General features: G+C 45.0%; 1 protein-coding gene across 2 annotated transcripts in view; it reads left to right on the top strand.

Moving 5' to 3' along the window:
• Positions 1–19,323, top strand: part of GLCE (glucuronic acid epimerase) — a 95,870-nt gene that overhangs the window by 22,776 nt on the left and 53,771 nt on the right. Inside the window, exons 1-2 of one of the 2 annotated variants that reach the window (XM_060260155.1) lie at positions 9,295–9,315; positions 10,686–10,753. In XM_060260155.1, the coding sequence (XP_060116138.1) occupies positions 10,722–10,753 (32 nt within the window). In that variant the 5' untranslated portion in view covers positions 9,295–9,315; positions 10,686–10,721. Of the gene's footprint in view, positions 1–9,294; positions 9,316–10,685; positions 10,754–19,323 lie in introns of those variants that run through there. The other variant, XM_060260156.1, reaches the window with a different exon arrangement.

Raw genomic sequence — 19,323 nt, 5'->3', positions numbered from 1 at the left:
TGAGTTGGCGTCAACGTGGCAGATGAGGTTCAGTGTGGCCAAGTGCAAAGTAATGCACATTGGGGCCAAAAATCCCAGCTACAAATACAAGCTGATGGGTTGTGAACTGGCAGAGACTGACCAAGAGAGATCTTGGGGTCGTGGTAGATAACTCACTGAAAATGTCAAGACAGTGTGCGATTGCAATAAAAAAGGCCAACGCCATGCTGGGAATTATTAGGAAGGGAACTGAAAACAAATCAGCCAGTATCATAATGCCCCTGTATAAATCGATGGTGCGGTCTCATTTGGAGTACTGTGTGCAGTTCTGGTCACCGCACCTCAAAAAGGATATTATAGCATTGGGAAAAGTGCAGAAAAGGGTAACTAGCATGATTAAAGGTTTGGAACACTTTCCCTATAAAGAAAGGTTAAAACGCTTGGGGCTCTTTGGTTTGGAGAAATGTCGACTGCGGGGTGATATGATAGAGGTTTACAAGATAATGCATGGGATGGAGAAAGTAGAGAAAGAAATCCTTTTCTCCCTTTCTCACAGTACAAGAACTCATGGGCACTCAATGAAATTGCTGAGCAGTCAGGTTAAAACAGATAAAAGGAAGTCCTTCTTCACCCAAAGGGTGATTAACATATGGAATTCACAGCCACAGGAGGTGGTGGCGGCTACAAGCATAGCCAGCTTCAAGAGGGGATATCAGTGGCTATTAGCCACAGTGTGTGTGTCTATTATATATATATATATTGGCCACTGTGTGATACAGAGTGTTGGACTAGATGGGCCATTGGCCTGATCCAACATGGCTTCTCTTACGTTCTTATGGACCTCTGCTCCATATGTTTATCCAATCCTCTCTTGAAGCTGGCTATGCTTGTAGCCACCACCACCTCCTGTGGCAGTGAATTCCATGTGTTACTCTTTGGGTGAAGGACTTCCTCTTATTCGTTCTAACCCGACTGCTCAGCAATGTCATGGAGTACCCATGAGTTCTCGTGTTGTGAGAAAGGGAGAAAAGAACTTCTTTCTCTACCTTTTCTATCCCATGCATAATTCCAAACTTGGTGACATCTTCTCTGCAATTAAAATGTATAGATAGGTAGGATCATGCTGCTGGCTCATTTGTATGCTCAGATCAAGTGGTTGACGCGCATTGCTTTGTTGGAAACTTTCAAGAAGGGCTTTGTGGCTTCCAGAATCTGTCAGCTCTCTTTTCCTGCTCTCTGTGCAATTTTAAAAGATATGAATATGCTGGACTTCTAAGAAGTTTGCAAGATATTAGCTCCTCAGCTTCAGCGGGCCCCCTGCTGTTCTGCTAATGGTGCATCGCTTTGAATTGCAAGTAATTAAAGGTACAGCGGCCTGCCGAATTGCACGGCTATTAATGATGGCAGTTCTAATACCTCAAGGTGAAGCTGACCTTCAGTATGGAGCCATAGTCTGAATGGTGGTTTGGCGCAGGTGAAACCCAAAAGGAGTGCAGTGCAAGGTTTCTTGATGCTGTGCAACAAAATAAAACCCATGTTTATTGGAAGGAGTTACGCTGGCATTCAATCAAACTGATGGGCAGTGGGTCCCGTACGGACAAAAGGAAATACCATTTTACATAGGGAGTGATTAAGATGCGGAATTTGTCGCCTGAGGACGTAGTGGGGGCCGCAGGAATAAACAGCTTTAAAAGGGGTTTAGATAGATTCATGGAGAATGTTTGGCAATGGTTACTAGCCATGGAAGGAGCCCCGTGGCACAGAGTGGTAAAGCTGCAATACTGTAAACTCTCTGCTCAAGACTTGAGTTCGATCCTGGTGGAAGCTGGGTTCAGGTAGCCGGCTCCAGGTTTTCTCAGCCTTCCATCCTTCCGAGGTCGGTAAAATGAGTACCCAGCTTGCTGGGGGGAAAGTGTAGATGACTGGGGAAGGCAATGGCAAACCACTTTTTACCTTTTTATTAGCCATGGGGACTGAGGGGAGACTCCACATTCAGAGGCACCAAAGCTCTGAATCCCAAAACCAGGAGGCAACATCAGAAGTCCTCGGCTTCTATCACATGTTATTGGTTGTTCAGAGAAACTGGCTGGCCAATGTGTGAGAAAGGATGCTGGACTAGATGGACCCCAGGTCTGATGCAGCAGGGTTCCTCTAATGTTTTTATCATGGGAAGACCTCAGCCTCCCTGCCATGTTGTTGGCCCTCCAGAGGAACTGATTGGCTACTGTTTGAGGCAGATTGCTGGACTAGATGGACCCTTACTGGTCTGACCCAGCAGGGCTCTTCTGATGGTCTTCTCAGGGGAAGGCCTTGGCCTCTGGGCCCTGTTGTTGGCCCTCCAGAGGAACTGTTTGGCCTCTGTGTGAGACAGGAGGCTGGACTAGATGGACCCTCACTGGTCTGACCTAGCAGGGCTCATCTGATGCTCTTCTCAAGGGAAGGCCTTGGCCTCTCTGCCCTGTTGTTGGCTCTCCAGAGGAACTGGTTGGCCACTGTGTGAGACAGGAGGCTGGACTAGATGGACCCTCCCTGGTCTGATCCAGCAGGCTCTTAAGTCAATGCCTGGTAGTAGCGTATTGCCTGTAGATAGCTGGTAGTCGGTGACAGAGCTGGCCAGTGAGTCTGTGAGCCAGCCATACATGTGGCCATCACCATGTGTTGGGACAGCAAACTTTGGAAGTTGGGTATTCATTGTGGAAGTCTATTACTCGTTGTTTTCATTGGATGACCTTGAGTTCTAGCATTATGGAAAGAGAGTGGTACTCCCCTATGGAACAGTAATTTGTAAGCTTCTGGCACAAGTCTGAGTTGTTGGTTTGTGTTTAGTCAGCACCCTGGTTCAAACTCTGACTGCTTCAGGATCTCGGATAGAGACCAGACTTTGACAAATAAGTGCTCCTTGGCTCTCAGAGCCAGCCCTGAATTTTAGGGGCCAGACTCCGTTTCAACCTTCACAGCTTCATGTCTCAATGACCACATTTCCTGATAATTGCTAACACAACCTCATCCCCAACTCTTTGCCCAGTTTCTTGTAATTTTATTAATACTGCGGCAAGTGTTGCGTATAAATAAATACAATCCCCATAACAAACAACTAACCTCTAACTCCAATCTTAGCTTCTCTCCCATAATTTCCTTGTTGATTTTAGCAAATGCCATTTAATTGAATAGCAGAGACACTAGAGAAAGCGACTGGCTAAGAAATGGATTCATCTGTCACCTCTGAATGGTGTAATCTGAAGTTTGCATATAAACACACAGTTTTAAGAACATCATGGCTGTGTTTATTTTTGCCTTTCCCCAGGACAGATTCTGATGCAAACATGACAAAATAAGCTTTGTATTCCCACTGAGGATTGCCAAGAGATGCCGCAATAAGATTGCTGGCAGATTTCCAAGACACCACATGATGCGATTTCTAAGCACTGTGAGGACCTGACTCCGGGATCTGTTGGGGCCTGATGTTGACAGTACTGAGCAAGACAATGATTTGTTATGGCTTCTTTAATTCTCCTAAAGCCAGAAATCAATGGAAATGTCGTTCTTAGAATGTCGGCTGCAACAAAGATGGCCAGGTACAAACTGGGTATCCCTGGCTCAGGGAGTCTTTCCAAGTCTAGCTTGCCTCATGGGTAGTGGTGGGAATTTTGAAACCATTAGAGGGTTTTCTCCCCCATAAAAAATGGAATTTTGGGGACAAACCGAAAAATGCATTTTCTTATCTAACCCGAACTTTGCTGCTTTAACATAAAAATATATATCATTTGTTAATTTGGCATATAAAATTGTACAAGTTGGCATATTTATGGAATTTAAAAACATAAATGTAGTCATTCTCGCTTTTTAAAATTTCTTCTATATCCATTACTCAAGAAAGCTGCAAACTGCCGCACTGCACTCATATGTTGTCTTAACATATGTATCTTAATTTTTGCCATCTGAGAGGTAGGAAAATATAAAAGCTGAAACTGGGAAGACAGATTTTGTCATAAATAAGGGCCTTTTTGGACAGAAACTGTCTCATATAGTCATAATAGGACTGCCAGCATATTTAGATATCGTTAAACATTGTAACATAGAAAACTGAACTCTATCATCAGTGATTACATCGTAGTATATTAATTATTTTGATATTTAAAGAATACACATGTATAGCAAACACAGGAATTGTCATCTCACATAAGCATGTGCATACAATGCTTTTTAGGTGAATACAATATTGTCCTACAAAGCATTTTAATCATTCCAAAAAGGAAAAAAATATGTGAGGTTTTTTTTAGTGTTCTTCAAAATTTCCCAGCTTTTTTCTCTGAGAAAAAAAAAAGTTGTCAGATGTGAAAAGGTGTTTTGGTTCTTCATACCTCTATTTCTACAGGGTTGTTGTAAAGATAAAACTGAGGAGAGGAGAGCCGTGTATGTTTTGAAACGTGAAGGCCCAAGAAGAGAAAAACAGGGTTATCTAATGCTGTTGATGGGCTTACATTTAAAAAAGAACTCCACGCTACACAGTTTGAGTAAAACTTGACCGTAAAGCTTTTCGGTTATTCCAGTAGAACAAAGTAGGAGTGAAGTAGTACCTTTAAGGCCAACAAGGCATCATAGGATTATTCAAAATCTTCACATTTTCCGCTAGAAAAAAGAGGAAGTTCTTGGGCAGGAAAAAATTAGAAAACCCTGGATTTTAGAACATAACATAAGAACATAAGAGAAGCCATGATGGATCAGGCCAATGGCCCATCCAGTCCAACATTCTGTGTCACACAGTGGCCACAAAAAACAAAACAAAACCCAAGTGCCATCAGGAGGTCCACAAGTGGGGCTAGAAGCCCTAGCACTGTTCCAACAATATGCTGTGGCTAATAGCCATTGATGGACCTCTGCTCCATATGTTTATCCAGTCCCCTCTTGAAGCTGGCTATGCTTGCAGCCGCCACCACCTCCTGTGGCAGTGAATTCTTCATGTTAATCACCTTTTGGGTGAAGAAGTACTTCCTTTTATTTGTTCTAACCCGACTGCTCAACAATTTCATTGAATGTCCACAAGTTCTTGCATTGTTAGAAAGGGAGAAAAAGGACTTCTTTCTCCACCTTCTCTATCCCATGCATAATCTTGTAAACCTCTGTCATGTCACCCCGCAGTCGGCGTTTCTCCAAGCTAAAGAGCACCAATTTAACCTTTCTTCATAGGGAAAGTGTTCCAACCCTTTAATCATTTTAGTTGCCCTTTTCTGTACTTTTTCCAATGCTATAATATCTTTTTTGAGGTGCGGTGACCAGAATTGTACACCGTATTTCACAAATCCACAAATTTTCTTTTGTGGACCTTCACATCTTCACAGCTTTTGTCTCTGGGCTTCCCAGGGTCTGGCTGGAAGGCCTATGTTTCTGCAGCTTTTGCCATTGTGTCTGGCTGGATCTTCCAGGCGTTCATGGATTTTAACGGAAAGAGAACTTGAATAAACACTGAATCATTAAGGCATATTGTAGGCAGGATTAATCCCTTGGTTCATTGCTTGCCATTGAGCTGTTAGGAAATTACATAAAACATGGTGTGAGCAATAGCCCTATGACATTGTTGGGTTATTTTTAATGAAGAACTGGAAATTCAGGATTCTTTTCCTGCAAGATCTTTTCTTTTTTGTCTCTGGCTCTTGCGGTTCAGGGGAGAAGGCGAAAGAAAAATAATCTCAGTGCCTTGTTTAAAATTTATGACTTTTTGAGTTCGGGTGCTAATTAATTCATGGTTTTTGCTAGCAACTGAAGTGTTTGAAAAATCAAAGTGCTATTTCTGGAACTTTATGTACTGTATTAAATACACATCCATGGTTTTTTTTTAAAGGTTAGTTGTAAGATGAAATAGCTAGTGGCGTATACCAGTTTTTGTTTGAGCAGCTGTCTTCTTCCAACCATTTTTGAAAAAAACTTGATTAAAACTTTTTCCCCCTTCGTCGGTTTTATAGCAGGGAGAAGGAAGGCTCTGGAGACTGTTCAGGGAAAGTGGATTTCTGGAAAGAGCCTCTTTTTTTGCGCTAATTCATGGGCAGCCTTTAGTATCGATCTCCAGTTTCCAGCACCTCTTGGAACTCCTCCCTGAAGTAGGACGCAAACCGTAAAACTCTTCCCGAACAACCACAAACAGAAGGGCATTCAGATCGGCACCAGCTGCTTGCCATGACTTGCGGGGGGGGGGGGCATTCAAAGAAAGTGCCTTCATGAACGCCACCCCCTCTCAGAGAGCCCAAGGGTGGACTGAGGAGTCTTTCCCAGCCCTGGTCTTTCCTTTCTTAATGCCAACTACAGCTGGGTACAGCTAGGACTGATGTGGCTCTCACAGTGAGCTAAGTTGGGAGAAAATGGCAAGGTTCATTGATGCTTTCTAGATTTGCTGGCTACTGTCTGAATGTTGGAGCTCGCTGTTTTGCTTTGGTCACTGTCTGAACCTTGTCAATGTCGACTTGGTCACAAGATTGTGTTTTAGTAAATCTATTCGTTCTGTGTTTTGATAACTCCTCCAATTGGGCTCCGTGTTCTGCTCTGGGTCTGCATGGTTGAGATAGAATTCTTTGGACTATGTCCTGTTAATATGAGATTGTAAAGGAATTGGTTGAGGCAAACCTGAAGGAATGCAAGATCAAGGAAAGAAATGGGAGGACCCTTCTGATAGGGGAGCCATCTTGAATGGGTTTTGTGAACTGTTTCTGATAGGTTTTTTTCCCCCATAAGCACAAAAGCCACCTGGATGTGGGTGAACTGACTGGGCCCCATCCATACAGACTGGGTTTGAGGGCAGTGTAGTGGTTAAGAGTGATGGACTCTAATCTGGAGAATCTGGTTCAATTCCACCCTCCTTCACTTGAAGGCAAGCTTGGGTCAGTCACAGCTCTAAAATAAGCCTAGCTCACTGCATAAAGCTGAAAAAGAGCTAGAGCCAAACTTGCTTAACGAAAGAGCCGCATAGAATAAACATCAGGTGATATAACCAACACGAATTTGGGCAGACAGGATGGTAGAAGACAGGAGAGCCTGGCGTGACTTGGTCCAGGGGGTCACAAAGAGTCGGACTTGACTGTACGACTGAACAACAACAAAATTGATGACACGACATGAACATCAGACGTTTGAGAGCTTCAAGACAGGAAGGAAGGAAGGCAAATAGATGAGGAGAGAGAGGAAGGAGGGAGAGGTGGAAAGAAAGCAGTTTCAACGTTGAATGCATTCTCCAAAGTGCTGTGGCTTGACTTGGAGAAGTGACTTAAAGAGAGAAATGCCTTCTCCGAGCTGGCCAGTGGGATGGTGGTGGCTTCAAGAGCCACACAATATGTGTGAAAGAGCCACATGTGGCTCCTGAGCCACAGTTTGGCCACCCTGTTCTCCAAGAATTCTCAAAAATAATAGCCAGAGGCTCAGAAATTACATCCACAAGCTCTTTTAGAACCCTTAGAAGCAATTCATCTGGCCCTGAGGACTTAATTTAAAGAAATTAGGTGTTTATGTACTACCCCTATGCTGATCCTAGGTTGGAACTTCATACCCTCCTTATAGGTTCTGTTTTTGCCATGTTGAGCACCGTTTCCCTCAGAAGAGAAGACCGAGGAAAAGTAGGAATTGAGCAGTTCCGACCTCTCTTCATTACCTGTTACAATTTCACTTTCTTGCCCTCGCAATGGGCCTACCGTGTCTTTGCTCTTTTCCTTACTCTGAACATAAGAAAAGAACCCTTTTTTGTTGTTTTTAGCATCTTTGGCCAGCCTAAGCTCATACTGAGCTTTAGCTTTCCTAACTTTTTCTCTACAAGCACTGGTGATTTGTTTAAATTCATCCTTGGTTATAAGGCCCTCCATCCAATTCCTAAAGGAGTCTTTTTTATTTCTCAAGTCTTTAGAGAGCTGTTTATGGAGCCACTTCGGCTTCTTTAGACTTTTTCCATTTTTTCTTCTCATAGGAATTGTCTGTGATTGTGCTTTCAGTATTTCGCTTTTAAGAAACTCCCACCCCTCCTGAACCCCCTTCCTCCTAAGTATTTCTGACCATGGGGTTTTACCCAGCATAGTTCTAAGTTTATCAAAGTTTGCCTTTCTGAAGTCCAACCTGTCAGTCTGACTACGCATAGCTTTTCCCTTCCCTAAGACTGTAAATTCCAAAATCACATGGTCACTACTGCCCAGGGTGCCCACTATTTCCACTTCTTCAATCAATTCTTCCTTGTTGGTGAGAATCAAATCCAAGATAGCAGATCCCCTTGTTTCCTTCTTCACTTTCTGGAAAAGGAAGTTGTCAGCAAGACAAGTCAGGAATCTATTTGACTTTTCATTTTTAGCAGAGTTGGACTTCCAACAGATGTCCGGGTAATTGAAATCTCCCATGATCACTGTATCCCTTCTCTTGGAGAGCTTTGCAATCTGCTGTATATATCAGATAGATTAGCTGAGTAGCTGTGATGGTCTGAAGCAGCAGAACCTGAAGCAGCCGGGGCCGACTCGATCTCCTCAGATCTTGGAAGCTCAGCAGGGGCTGGCCCTGGCTAGTATTTGGAAGGGTGATCCGCGAGGAATACCAGGGCTGGGAGGCAGAGGCAGGCAATGCCAACCACCTCTGAAATATCTTTTGCTTTAAAAAAAAAAGTCTAGCTCGCCACCTGTTGGTGCATAATGCTAAAAGATCTGGAACTTCTGGCTGCCAGACAGTTTTAGGATCTCCTGGCTACACTATACACAATTCTGTATGGTGATGGTGATGATGATACTAATAGCAGAACAAAACTTGAGTCCAGTGGCACCTTTAAGACCAACAAAATTTTATTCAAAGTATAAGCTTTTGTGTGCATGCACACGTCTTCAGGTTCAGTGAAACATTCTCTTGTCTCTTGTGCGCTTGCACATAAAAGCTTATACCTTGAATAAAATTTTGGTCTTAAAGGTGCCACTGAATTCAAAATTCATTCAATATGTAGGCAAGTTGCTGAAATCTGGTTCCCTCCCCCTCCCCTTTGCTCTTCTTCCCCCTTCCAGCTGGAAGAGAAAAACCGTGAGCTCGTTCTTTTTCCTTCCCCCTTCCCTTGGAACGAAAAGAAACGGCTGTGAAAATGCAGCTTTTGTGTGACTGTATCTTTAAGGACTGTGGAAGGAAACCTGACAACTTAATGGTGTGTGATTCACTAATAAAGATGCCTGTGTGGGTATGCTTAATCCTTTAAAGAGGAGAAAAGAGAGCTTCACTTATCAGTATTCAAACAGCAGAGGCACTGACTTAAATCTTTGCGAACGGCTCAGAGGCTTGAAGAAATCCACCGACTGTCTTGCAGAAGGATTCAGGCAGGCCTCTCCCGTCTTTGGCAAAGTAAGTCCTGAATTATTAAAGCTGCCTTTGTTTGTTAAATTGAGCCCCCCAACAAGAGGGATATCAGAGGAAGACAGACCTGGGTCCTATTAGGCATCATATTTAATGGCTCCTTTTAAAGAAATGTGTATCTTGCTGCGAGACACATGTAGTCAGATTGAGAATTTCTCCGTGTGCCTCTTGAAGAACTGTTCTGCCCAGAAATCTTGCCTCCTGGAGAGGGTGTGCTGGGTGGGAGAAGGCTGGAAATTTTTGTCAAAATGAGAAATCCTTTATAATGGACATTTTAATAGAAGAGGTCCTTATTATTATTATTATTATTATTATTGCACTGGATGCAAATAAGAGCTGCTGTGTGAAGGTTTGGTACATCTTGAACAGAAGAACAAACCAGATCACATTCAGAACGGGAGGGCATGAAGCTTCCTCTTTGTGGAATGTTGAATGTTTAATTCGATTTATACCCCGCCCTCCCGTCGAGGCGGGCTCAGGGCAGCTTACTTCCAAGTCGTAGCATGCTGTGATCACCATCATAGAATAAAACCATTTAAATAGGTAAAACCCAGAAATTAAAACAATATACAGTTTGGTGCTAACACATTAGATGTTCCTCATCGTTCCACGATGGCGGTTATTCCAGACATCTCCTACAATAGCTACCCCCCCCCCCACACCGGTTAATAATAAATAAGTAGCAAAATGTTAAGTATTGCAATTAAAAGCTGGTTGTGTAGTTGTAGGCTGCTCTGAGTCTTTCTTGCTGTTTATCTGTGGGTCCTTGTTGCCTCTAAACAAGGAGCCACTTTCTGCTGAGATACTGACACACACCTTCGTGAGAAATAGGCATGCGATGGAAAATCTTAGTGTCTTTTTAGGGAGAGGAAGAATCTCTCTTACTTGGACTTGGGTTTTTTTAAAGGAGAAAAACACCAAAAAGTAAAAATTGCTGGCTACTCTTTGTCCACAAAACTGATGAAATTAGAAGAGACGAGAGAATGTTGGGTTCGGCTTTTTGCTCTTAGTCTTGGGCAGATTTGTTTAAAGAAAGAATTCCTTAAACATGGGGGGAGAGATGGGAGCAGATTTGACCCCTCCAGCTTCTTGACGTTTAATGAAGCCCCTGCCTCTAATGTCACTGCCGGGATTAGCTCTTCAATTAGGCAGGATTGTGGCAGGCCAAGCCGATTACACTCCTTTGCAGCCGCCTGGAGGAGATGAAATGGATGCTCTGGATTCTTTAAAAAAAATTATTGGAATCTCTGTTGTCAAGTCTTCAAATTTATCATCAGGGCCCCCTTTCAGACTAGGCGGAGCTGCACGCAGCAGAACATGTTTGAGGAGCCTTAATTATCTTTATTTTTATCTGCCAGGTGGTTGTTTGAAGTCCAGCTTGGAGTCTGAGATGCATGAGCGTTTGGAGGCCTCCCTTTGACTTAAGGTAAGTCTCAATCAGATCGGTCTCTGAACACCTGTCCGTCTGCAGCCAGATTGAAAAAGCTTGGGGCCAGGAAGGACACAGCGAGTGGGCTGTCGCTCTCAAAATACCTAACGCTTGCTCCATTTTTGGAACTTCTCAGCTGCCCAGCGCCTTAGCCTTGGGTGTGTTTAGGGCTGTTGTGCTACTAACTGGCCCACAGAAGTGAGAAAAGGAAGACTGCTTATCACAGGGTGTGAACATTAATTAACATGTGGAATTCACTGCCACAGGAGGCGGTGGCAGCGGCAAGCATAGACAGCTTCAAGAGGGGATTGGATAAGCATCTAGAGCAGAGCTCCATCAGTGGCTCTTAGCCACAGCGTATTGATGGAACTCTCTATCTGGGGTAGGTGATGCTCTGTATTCTTGGTGCTTGGGGGGGCACAGTGGAAGGGCTTCTAGCCCCACTGGGGGACCTCTTCATGACACCTGGGTTTTTTGGCCACTGTGTGACACAGAGTGTTGGACTAGATGGGCCATTGGCCTGATCCAACAGGGCTTCTCTTATGTTCTTATGTGACACAGAGTGTTGGACTGGATGGGCCAGTAGCCTGATCCAACAGGGCTCCTCTTATGTTCTTATGTGACACAGAGTGTTGGACTGGAGGGGCCATTGGCCTGATCCAACATGGCTTCTCTTATATTCTTATGTGACACAGAATGTTGGACTGGATGGGCCACTGGCCTGATCCAACATGGCTTCTCTTATGTTCTTATGTGACACAGAATGTTGGACTGGATGGGCCACTGGCCTGATCCAACATGGCTTCTCTTATGTTCTTATGTGACACAGAGTGTTGGACTGGATGGGCCATTGGCCTGATCCAACATGGCTTCTCTTATGTTCTTATGTGACACAGAGTGTTGGACTAGATGGGCCACTGGGCTGATCCAACATGGCTTCTCTGATGTTCTTATGTGACACAGAGTGTTGGACTAGATGGGCCATTCGCCTGATCCAACATGGCTTTTCTTTTGTTCTTATGTTCTTAATCATGTTTTGGGTGATGGTTTCACCTCTGCCTCTTGGAGCTGAAGGTCGTTTTGATCTGAAACATGGTCTTCCTGTTCCTTCAATAAACAGGCTCACTGCGGGGGGAAGAAAGATGGCATGATTTTTAAAAAGAGACTAATTTCTTTTCGAGAACTCTTTCAGAGGGTGGCCGCATCGGTCTGTGGTAGAACAGCTAGATTATTTATACATTTATTTTTTTTATTAGGCTTATATCCCGCCCTGCCCCACAAGTCGGCTCAGGGTGGTCGCTACGTATAAGGAACATCCTAAACATCAAAACGTAATCTAAAAACCGAATTTAGAACAACCAGAAACAAGATGGCAACTAAAACAAAAAACTTCAAAGCGGTTCATCACACCTCCCGCAACACTTCATAGAGCAACAAGATTTTTGGGGTATAAGCTTTCCGAAGCTACTAGGTGCTACAAACCCAAATTAGCTGTTTGTTTTAAAAGCTGCCTTCGTTTGAAGCGCTAAGTGTTAAAACTCAGGATCAAGGTAAGCAGCGGTTCCTGGTACCCTGCACTGTGCAGTTGTCAAATGGGTTATACCTCTCTCCAGGGCTTTTTTGGTAGAAAAAGGCCAGCAGGAACATTTGCATATTAGGCCACACCTCCTGATGTCAACATTGTTTCACATAGGGCTTTTTTTGTAGACAATTCCCAGCAGGAATTCATTTACATATTAGACCACACACCCCTGACACCAAACCAGTCGGAACTGTGTTCCTGTGCGTTTCTGCTCAAAAAAAAGCCCCGCCTCTCTCAGTCTTGGAACTATCCTTTCCCAATGCATGAATAGGCTTGTTCAGTTTCTTAACTGTAACCTTCCGTGAAAGGCTTTCATTATAGGTTAAGTCACAGAATAATGAATGGATGTTTCCTTAAAAGTAAACAAATCGCTTGGAGGAGGGATGCATGAAAATAATTTGCAGGTTTTAGAAGCTTTGGGAGCGTCGTTTCTGTAAAGGCAACCTTGCTTAGCAATTTCCGGACGTTTGTTTGAGATCTCTATTCCCTGCAGTGCTTTGGGGCGGAGAGCATCCCGGATAGTCTGGGGAGCCAAAATAAAGCAAGACAGATTTGTTTCAGGTGTCAGTTCAGCTCCACATTGACAGTTTAATAGAAACGCGGAATTGGCAGGAAGAACTAAGATTGACAAACTGTTTAATCTTATTTTCTAGTGGAGTATAACTTTCAATTTAAGTCATCCTCTTTTTTTTTTTTTTAAGTGTAACTGCGACATTCAGGAATGAAGGCCCTTTGATATCCAGTACCCTGTGAGGTCTAATCAACTTGCCACCAGTGTTCCCACTAAGGTGAGTTAGCATGAGCTAGCTCACAGTTTTTTAGCCTCTGTTTTACACTTTGATATTCAGTGCCCTGCGATATCCTAATCAATTTGCCACTAGTGTCCCCTCTAAGGTGAGTTAGCGTGAGCTAGCTCACAGTTTTTTAGCCTCTGTTTTACACTTTGATATTCAGTACCCTGTGATATCCTAATCAATTTGCCACTAGTGTCCCCTCTAAGGTGAGTTAGCGTGAGCTAGCTCACAGTTTTTAAAACTCAGGCTTGCATATTTTTGTCTTTGCTTGGGAGAAATGGCCCCAAAGCAAACTAGTTCATGCAGTAGCTCACAACTTTAATGCCAGTAGCTCACAGAGCAGAATTTTTGCTCACAAGACTCCACAGCTTAGAGGGAGCATTGCTTTCCACTAACATTTTTCAATGTCAAAATGTTCCTACTTTTAAATGTAAGGAAAAGTGTGATACACTTCCCTTAAGAACTTGCCTAAAGCAGCCAGCAAAGAGCGTAACGTCTTGCAAAAACTTCTTATGCAACCTTGTCGTTTCCTGCCCTTCAAGCCAAGAGTCTGGAAATTTTCTCTCAGTACTTCTTACTGTTTTGCGCCTGATGCTCAGGGGAATTGGATCGTTCAGACTTGTGAAACCTTATCGACTAATAGTAGATTTTTTAAAAACTAACTTCTGCATTTAAAAAAAAAGGCAAATGCGTGTGCAGAATTTTTGCTCTTTGCTGTTGAGCATCAACATCGGGGCACTTCAGCATTCTGCTTTGTGGCACCTTTGCAAGTTTTCAGTTCTCAGTTGGAATGATGGCTTTTTCAAAAGCATAGGAGTGTTTGCAGATGCAAATTGCAAAGGTAAGATGGAATTAAACTGCGGGAAGACTAATGGCAGCTTCGCATGCTTTAGTATTCTGGCATTATACATATTTAGAAGCAGGTGAGATTGAATCCCGCGGCTGCGGGGGGAGGGAAAGCACTCTTATTCATTGGCTTCTGTCTTGGCATCTCCCCTTTTTAAAAAAATGATGTGTGTTGTCGGAACATTACAGTAAAGGAGCTTTTGAAAATGATTTTGCTTTTTGCAAAGACTGTATTGCAGACTTTGATTGCCCTGAGTTTAGTGCCAAGGTGGGGGAGGGTTGGAATATACTGTGCAAATGAGCAATGATCGCAAAATATCTGTGTTTTCTGTAACTTATTTTTGGCGGTCATGAATTATTCATCTCCCCCCCCCCCACCCCGTTTCTAGATTTGCAAGCTTTAATATATTTTAAATGACAGTGAACTGGATAATACAGTGGAGGAAGAAATTGGAGGCTGCTGATAAATATTCCGGCTAGCAAGCAGCAGCAGTAGATTAACAGGATCGGAAATTGCAAGGCACAAGGACGCATTGATATTGTGTTTAAAAGCAGTTGGTCTCACAGCAAGTGAGATTAGGCGCAGCCTCAGACCATCAAAGGCATGGGTGTAGATCTCATTTGTTGTGAGGGTCGGATCCAACATAAATGAGACCTTGTCAGGCCGGGCCATGTGTGTCATAATATGGAATGCTAGGAGGCAGAGATATAAACTTTTACAAACACAATTAAAGATTTTGTTTTTAGGTTTTTAAATGTTTGATTTAAATGTAACTATCTTATTCCGATTTTATTGTTTTATTGTTTGTTGTAAGCCGCCCTGAGCCACTCGTGGGAAGGGCGGGATATAAATCCCGGAATAAATAAATAAATAAATAAATAAAAAAACCCTTAAAATAAAACATGCTTAAAATATTAGTACTTGTTGGTCTTAAAGGTGCTTTCTTTGTATCTCTCCCATGGGATCCGGGGAACTGGGCAAAGGAAGCTCTGGCTCTTTCCTTCCTTTCCCAGGGGACCAGGAGGGGGAGGAGCCTCAGCCAATAGAAGGAAGAGAGGCTTGGCTCAGTAGCTCTGCTGTGTGATTGAGAGAGCCTGGCAAAGCAAGCTATTCCTCCCCTGTTACTCTCCAAATAGAGGCTTTGCTTCGAAGCTCCTGTGCGATTGAGCAAGCCTTGCAAAACAAGCTGTGGTGCAGAAAGAAGCAGGAGAGAGGGGAAAGGAAGCATGACAGTTGCTCGGGAGCTTGATAGGAATCTTCCAGGGGTCTGATTTTGCCCCCAGGCTGCATATTTGACACCTCTGATCTAAGGGGCTTTCAGGAATTGGGATGGAGCTAACCCAGCTTCCTGGGCTCTATAAGGGGTATCACTTGCAAGGAGAGGGGGCTCTTTCCCCATGCCTGTTGCCTTCTTCCTGCAGGAAGGGGACACACGATCAGCAGGAATCTCTCTCAAGGATCCCAGATTAAAGGGGCAGCATCAGATTCTCTGACGTTCCCCAGCAGGTGTCTTCAAAGAAATGCTACGTGCTCACTTAGGATATTGTGGACCTCTACAGACACTGCGAGCAGCTGCAGTGCATCACTCCCAAAGGATGGGGAGGGAGGCCTTAAAATCCCAGAGAATGAGAAAAACAGACTGTCCTGGTGCAAAACACAAAAGGCCCTGGCAATTAGAGTCTTTCCAGCAACTTCAGCCTTGACCCTTGCGGTAGTCCTTTGGGCAAGGGACCCGTGAGAAGCATCCCCCAAAGAAGAGCAAACTGAAGCCACTGGTGACGTCTTATGTAGCAGGTGCCAGCCTTGATTCTCTTCAGTTCTCTGCCAGGTGAAAGGCTGTATCCTTCTTCATTCAGGGCAGTATAATGGCTCAAGCGTCAGCAGGTAGATACTGCATCCAAAGCAAACCTAGGGCTCTCTGGAGTTCTCCTAAGGAGGTTCCTGTTGACAATTCAGGTATAAGAAAAGCCCTGCTGAATGAGACAGACCAGTGACCCATCTAGTCCAGCCTCCTGTCTCACACAGGGGCCAGCCAGTTCCTCTGGAGGGCCAACCTCAAGGCAGAGAGGCCGAGGCCTTCCCCTGAGAAGAACATCAGAAGAGCCCTGCTGGATCAGACCAGGGAGGATCCATCTAGTCCAGCCTCCTGTCTCACACAGGGGCCAGCCAGTTCCTCTGGAGGGCCAATAACAGAGCAGAGAGGCTGAGGCCTTCCTCTGAGAAGAACATCAGAAGAGCCCTGCTGGATCAGACCAGGGAGGGTCCATCCAGTCCAGCCTCACACAGTGGCTAATACGAAGGACCGACAGCACGGCAAAGAGGCTGAGGCCTTCCCCTGATGTTGCTTCTCAGCTCTGGGAAGGAGGATAAAGAGGCCCAAGGAGAGTCCAGTATACAAGATTAGAGGTTCACAAGATTCTGCCTGGGATAGAGAAGGGAGAGAAAGAAGGACTTTTCTCCCTTTCTCACAATGCGAGAACTTGTGGACATTCAATGAAATTGCTGAACAGTCGGGTTAGAACAGATAAAAGGAAGTCCTTCTTCACCCAAATGGGGATTAACACATGGAATTCCCTGCCACAGGAGGTGGCGGTGGTAGACAGCTTCAAGTGTAGCAGTGTAGACAGCTTCAAGAGGGGATTGGATTAGCATATGGAGCAGAGGTCCATCAGTGGCTCTTAGCCACAGCATATTGTTGGAACTCTCTGTCTGGGGCAGGGATGCTCTGTATTCTTGGTACTTGGGGGGGGGGACAGTGGGAGGGCTTCTTAGTGTCCTGGCCCCACTGATGGACCTCCTGATGGCACCTGGGTCTTTTTTTTGGGGGGGGGCACTCTGTGACCCAGAGTGTTTGGACTTGATGAGCCATGATCCAACATGGCTTCTCTTATGTTCAGTTATTCCATCACTCCCTCAAGCTTTGCAAGATTTCAGGTCAAGGAGACCAGCACACATTTCTCAAGCAGTCAGGTCCTTCCAAACAGACTTGCAGGGGAAGCGGGTCTCAGTCAACCACTCCACTACCACCGACCAGGTTCCACTGGAGAGATGGAAAAGTTAGTGCGACATTGAAGGGTGCGCCGGCGGTTGACTATAGCAGTTATTGGAAATGTTAACTACTGCAGTCACACGGATTGCTTCTCATCACATGGGTCTTTATTCACAGGCCAACTGTGGCTAAGAAACTGATGGTTCTTTGACAGACTAATTGAGCTCTGGGGGAAAAGTATCTGGGTTATGACTCTCCTACCTCAAACCTTGGTCGTGCAACAAAGTTAATTGGGGTCTTTAATTCCTCCTGACGTTTCAGTGGGTGGTTTGCTGTCACTGAGAAATCCGAACTTCCTTTGCTTTGTCTTGGGTTTGGGGCTTTGCTTGTGAATCCCTTCAGAGCCGTGTAGGAGAGACTTGAGGCTAATTTACATAAGAAGACAAAGGAGTTAGAACTGCATCACTAGAGACGGCATGCCTTTGCTAAGAGGGGATGGCTTACTAGACCGAATGTTTTACCATGGGGAGAATCAGCATAAGAACATCAGAGAAGCCATGTTGGATCAGGCTCATGGTACATCCAGTCCTACATTCTGTGGCCAAAAAAACTCAGGCGTCATCAGGAGGTCCACTAGTGGGGCCAGGACACTGGAAGCCCTCCCACTGAGCCCCCCAAGCACCAAGAATACAGAGCATCACTGCCCCAGACATAAGAACATCAGAGAAGCAATGTTGGATCGGGCCAATGGCCCAACCAGTCCAACACTCTGTGTCACACAGTGGCCAAAAAAACCAGGTGCTATCAGGAGGTCCATCAGTGGGGCCAGGACACTAGAAGCCCTCCCGCTGTACCCCCCAAGCACCAAGAATACAGAGCATCACTGCTCCAGACATAAGAACATCAGAGAAGCCATGTTGGATCAGGCCAATGGCCCATCCAGTCCCAACACCCTGTGTCACACAGTGGCCAAAAAAAACCAGGTGCCATCAGGAGGTCCATCAGTGGGGCCAGGACACTAGGGGGCCACTGTGCCCCCCCCAAGCACCAAGAATACAGAGCATCACTGCCCCAGACAGGGAGTTTCAATGATAAGCTGTGGCTAATAGCCACTGATGAACCTCTGCTCCATATGTTTATCCATTCCCCTCTTAAAGCTGGCTATGCTTGCAGCCACCACCACCTCCTGTGGCAGTGAATTCCATGTGTTAATCCCCCTTTGGGTGAAGAAGGACTTCCTTGTATCTGTTCTAACCCGACTGCTCAGCAATTTCATTGAATGTCCACAAGTTCTCGTATTGTGAGAAAGGGAGAAAAGGACTTCTTTCTCTGCCTTCTCTATCCCAGGCATCATCTTGTAAACCTCTATCATGTCGCCCCTCAGTCAACATTTCTCCAAGAATCTCTGCCCAGACAGAATCAGTGTGTTCAAGAGAGGGCCAGGAGCTCTTCTCTCTGATACTGGGACGTAACTTGAATGTACCGTTGGCAGGCAAGAGCTTCAAAGTGCAGCATTGGGCACACCCCGAGACTTGTCGAAGCTTGGCACTCAGCCGTGATGCGCAAAGCACTCCCATGCCCAAAGGGCCGTTTCCTGGGCACACTTTCCACTGGCGTGCTAATGCGGCGTACGGCGCAGCCCAGTTTAAGCAAGACGGTGGCATGTGCAGCATGGCTCAGGTACATTGTTCTGTTCCAGTCCACCAGCATCAATTCAAACTGGGCCTTTGTTTTTGATGTTTGCAGTGGTTTTGTAAGATGCAGAGAAGAGCTTTTGCACAGGCAACTTTCTGCACAGTGCAGTCCAGATGCAGTTTGCGTGCCATAGAAACGAGAGTCGTTACCGTGAACTTGTCTTCGGTCGTCTGTGCTCTTAGATCTTACGTACTCATGCTTTTTTGGCATTTCTGCTGCTTTCTTCCTTTGCTCTGTTAAACTCCATCCCCCTCATAGGGAGGGACGGTGGCTCAGTGGTAGAGCATCTGCTTGGGAAGCAGAAGGTCCCAGGTTCAATCCCTGGCATCTCCAACTAAAAAGGGCCCAGACAAATAGGCGTGAAAAACCTCATCTTGAGACCCTGGAGAGCCATGAATGGGGCTGTGGCTCAGTGGTAGAGCATCTGCTTGGGAAGCAGAAGGTCACAGGTTCAATCCCCAACATCTCCAAATAAAAAGGGTCCAGGCAAGTTGGCATGAAAAACCACTGCTTGAGACCCTGGAGAGCCATGAATGGGGCTGTGACTCAGGGGTAGAGCATCTGCTTGGGAAGCAGAAGGTCCCAGGTTCAATCCCCGGCATCTCCAACTAAAAAGGGCCCAGGCAAATAGGTGTGAAAAACCTCAGCTTGAGACCCTGG

Source organism: Heteronotia binoei, chromosome 19 (assembly GCF_032191835.1).
Source record: "Heteronotia binoei isolate CCM8104 ecotype False Entrance Well chromosome 19, APGP_CSIRO_Hbin_v1, whole genome shotgun sequence".
Classification (NCBI taxonomy): domain Eukaryota; kingdom Metazoa; phylum Chordata; class Lepidosauria; order Squamata; family Gekkonidae; genus Heteronotia; species Heteronotia binoei.
The sequence above is the reverse complement of the archived record's forward strand: the minus strand, read 5'-3'. Positions and strand labels throughout refer to the sequence as shown.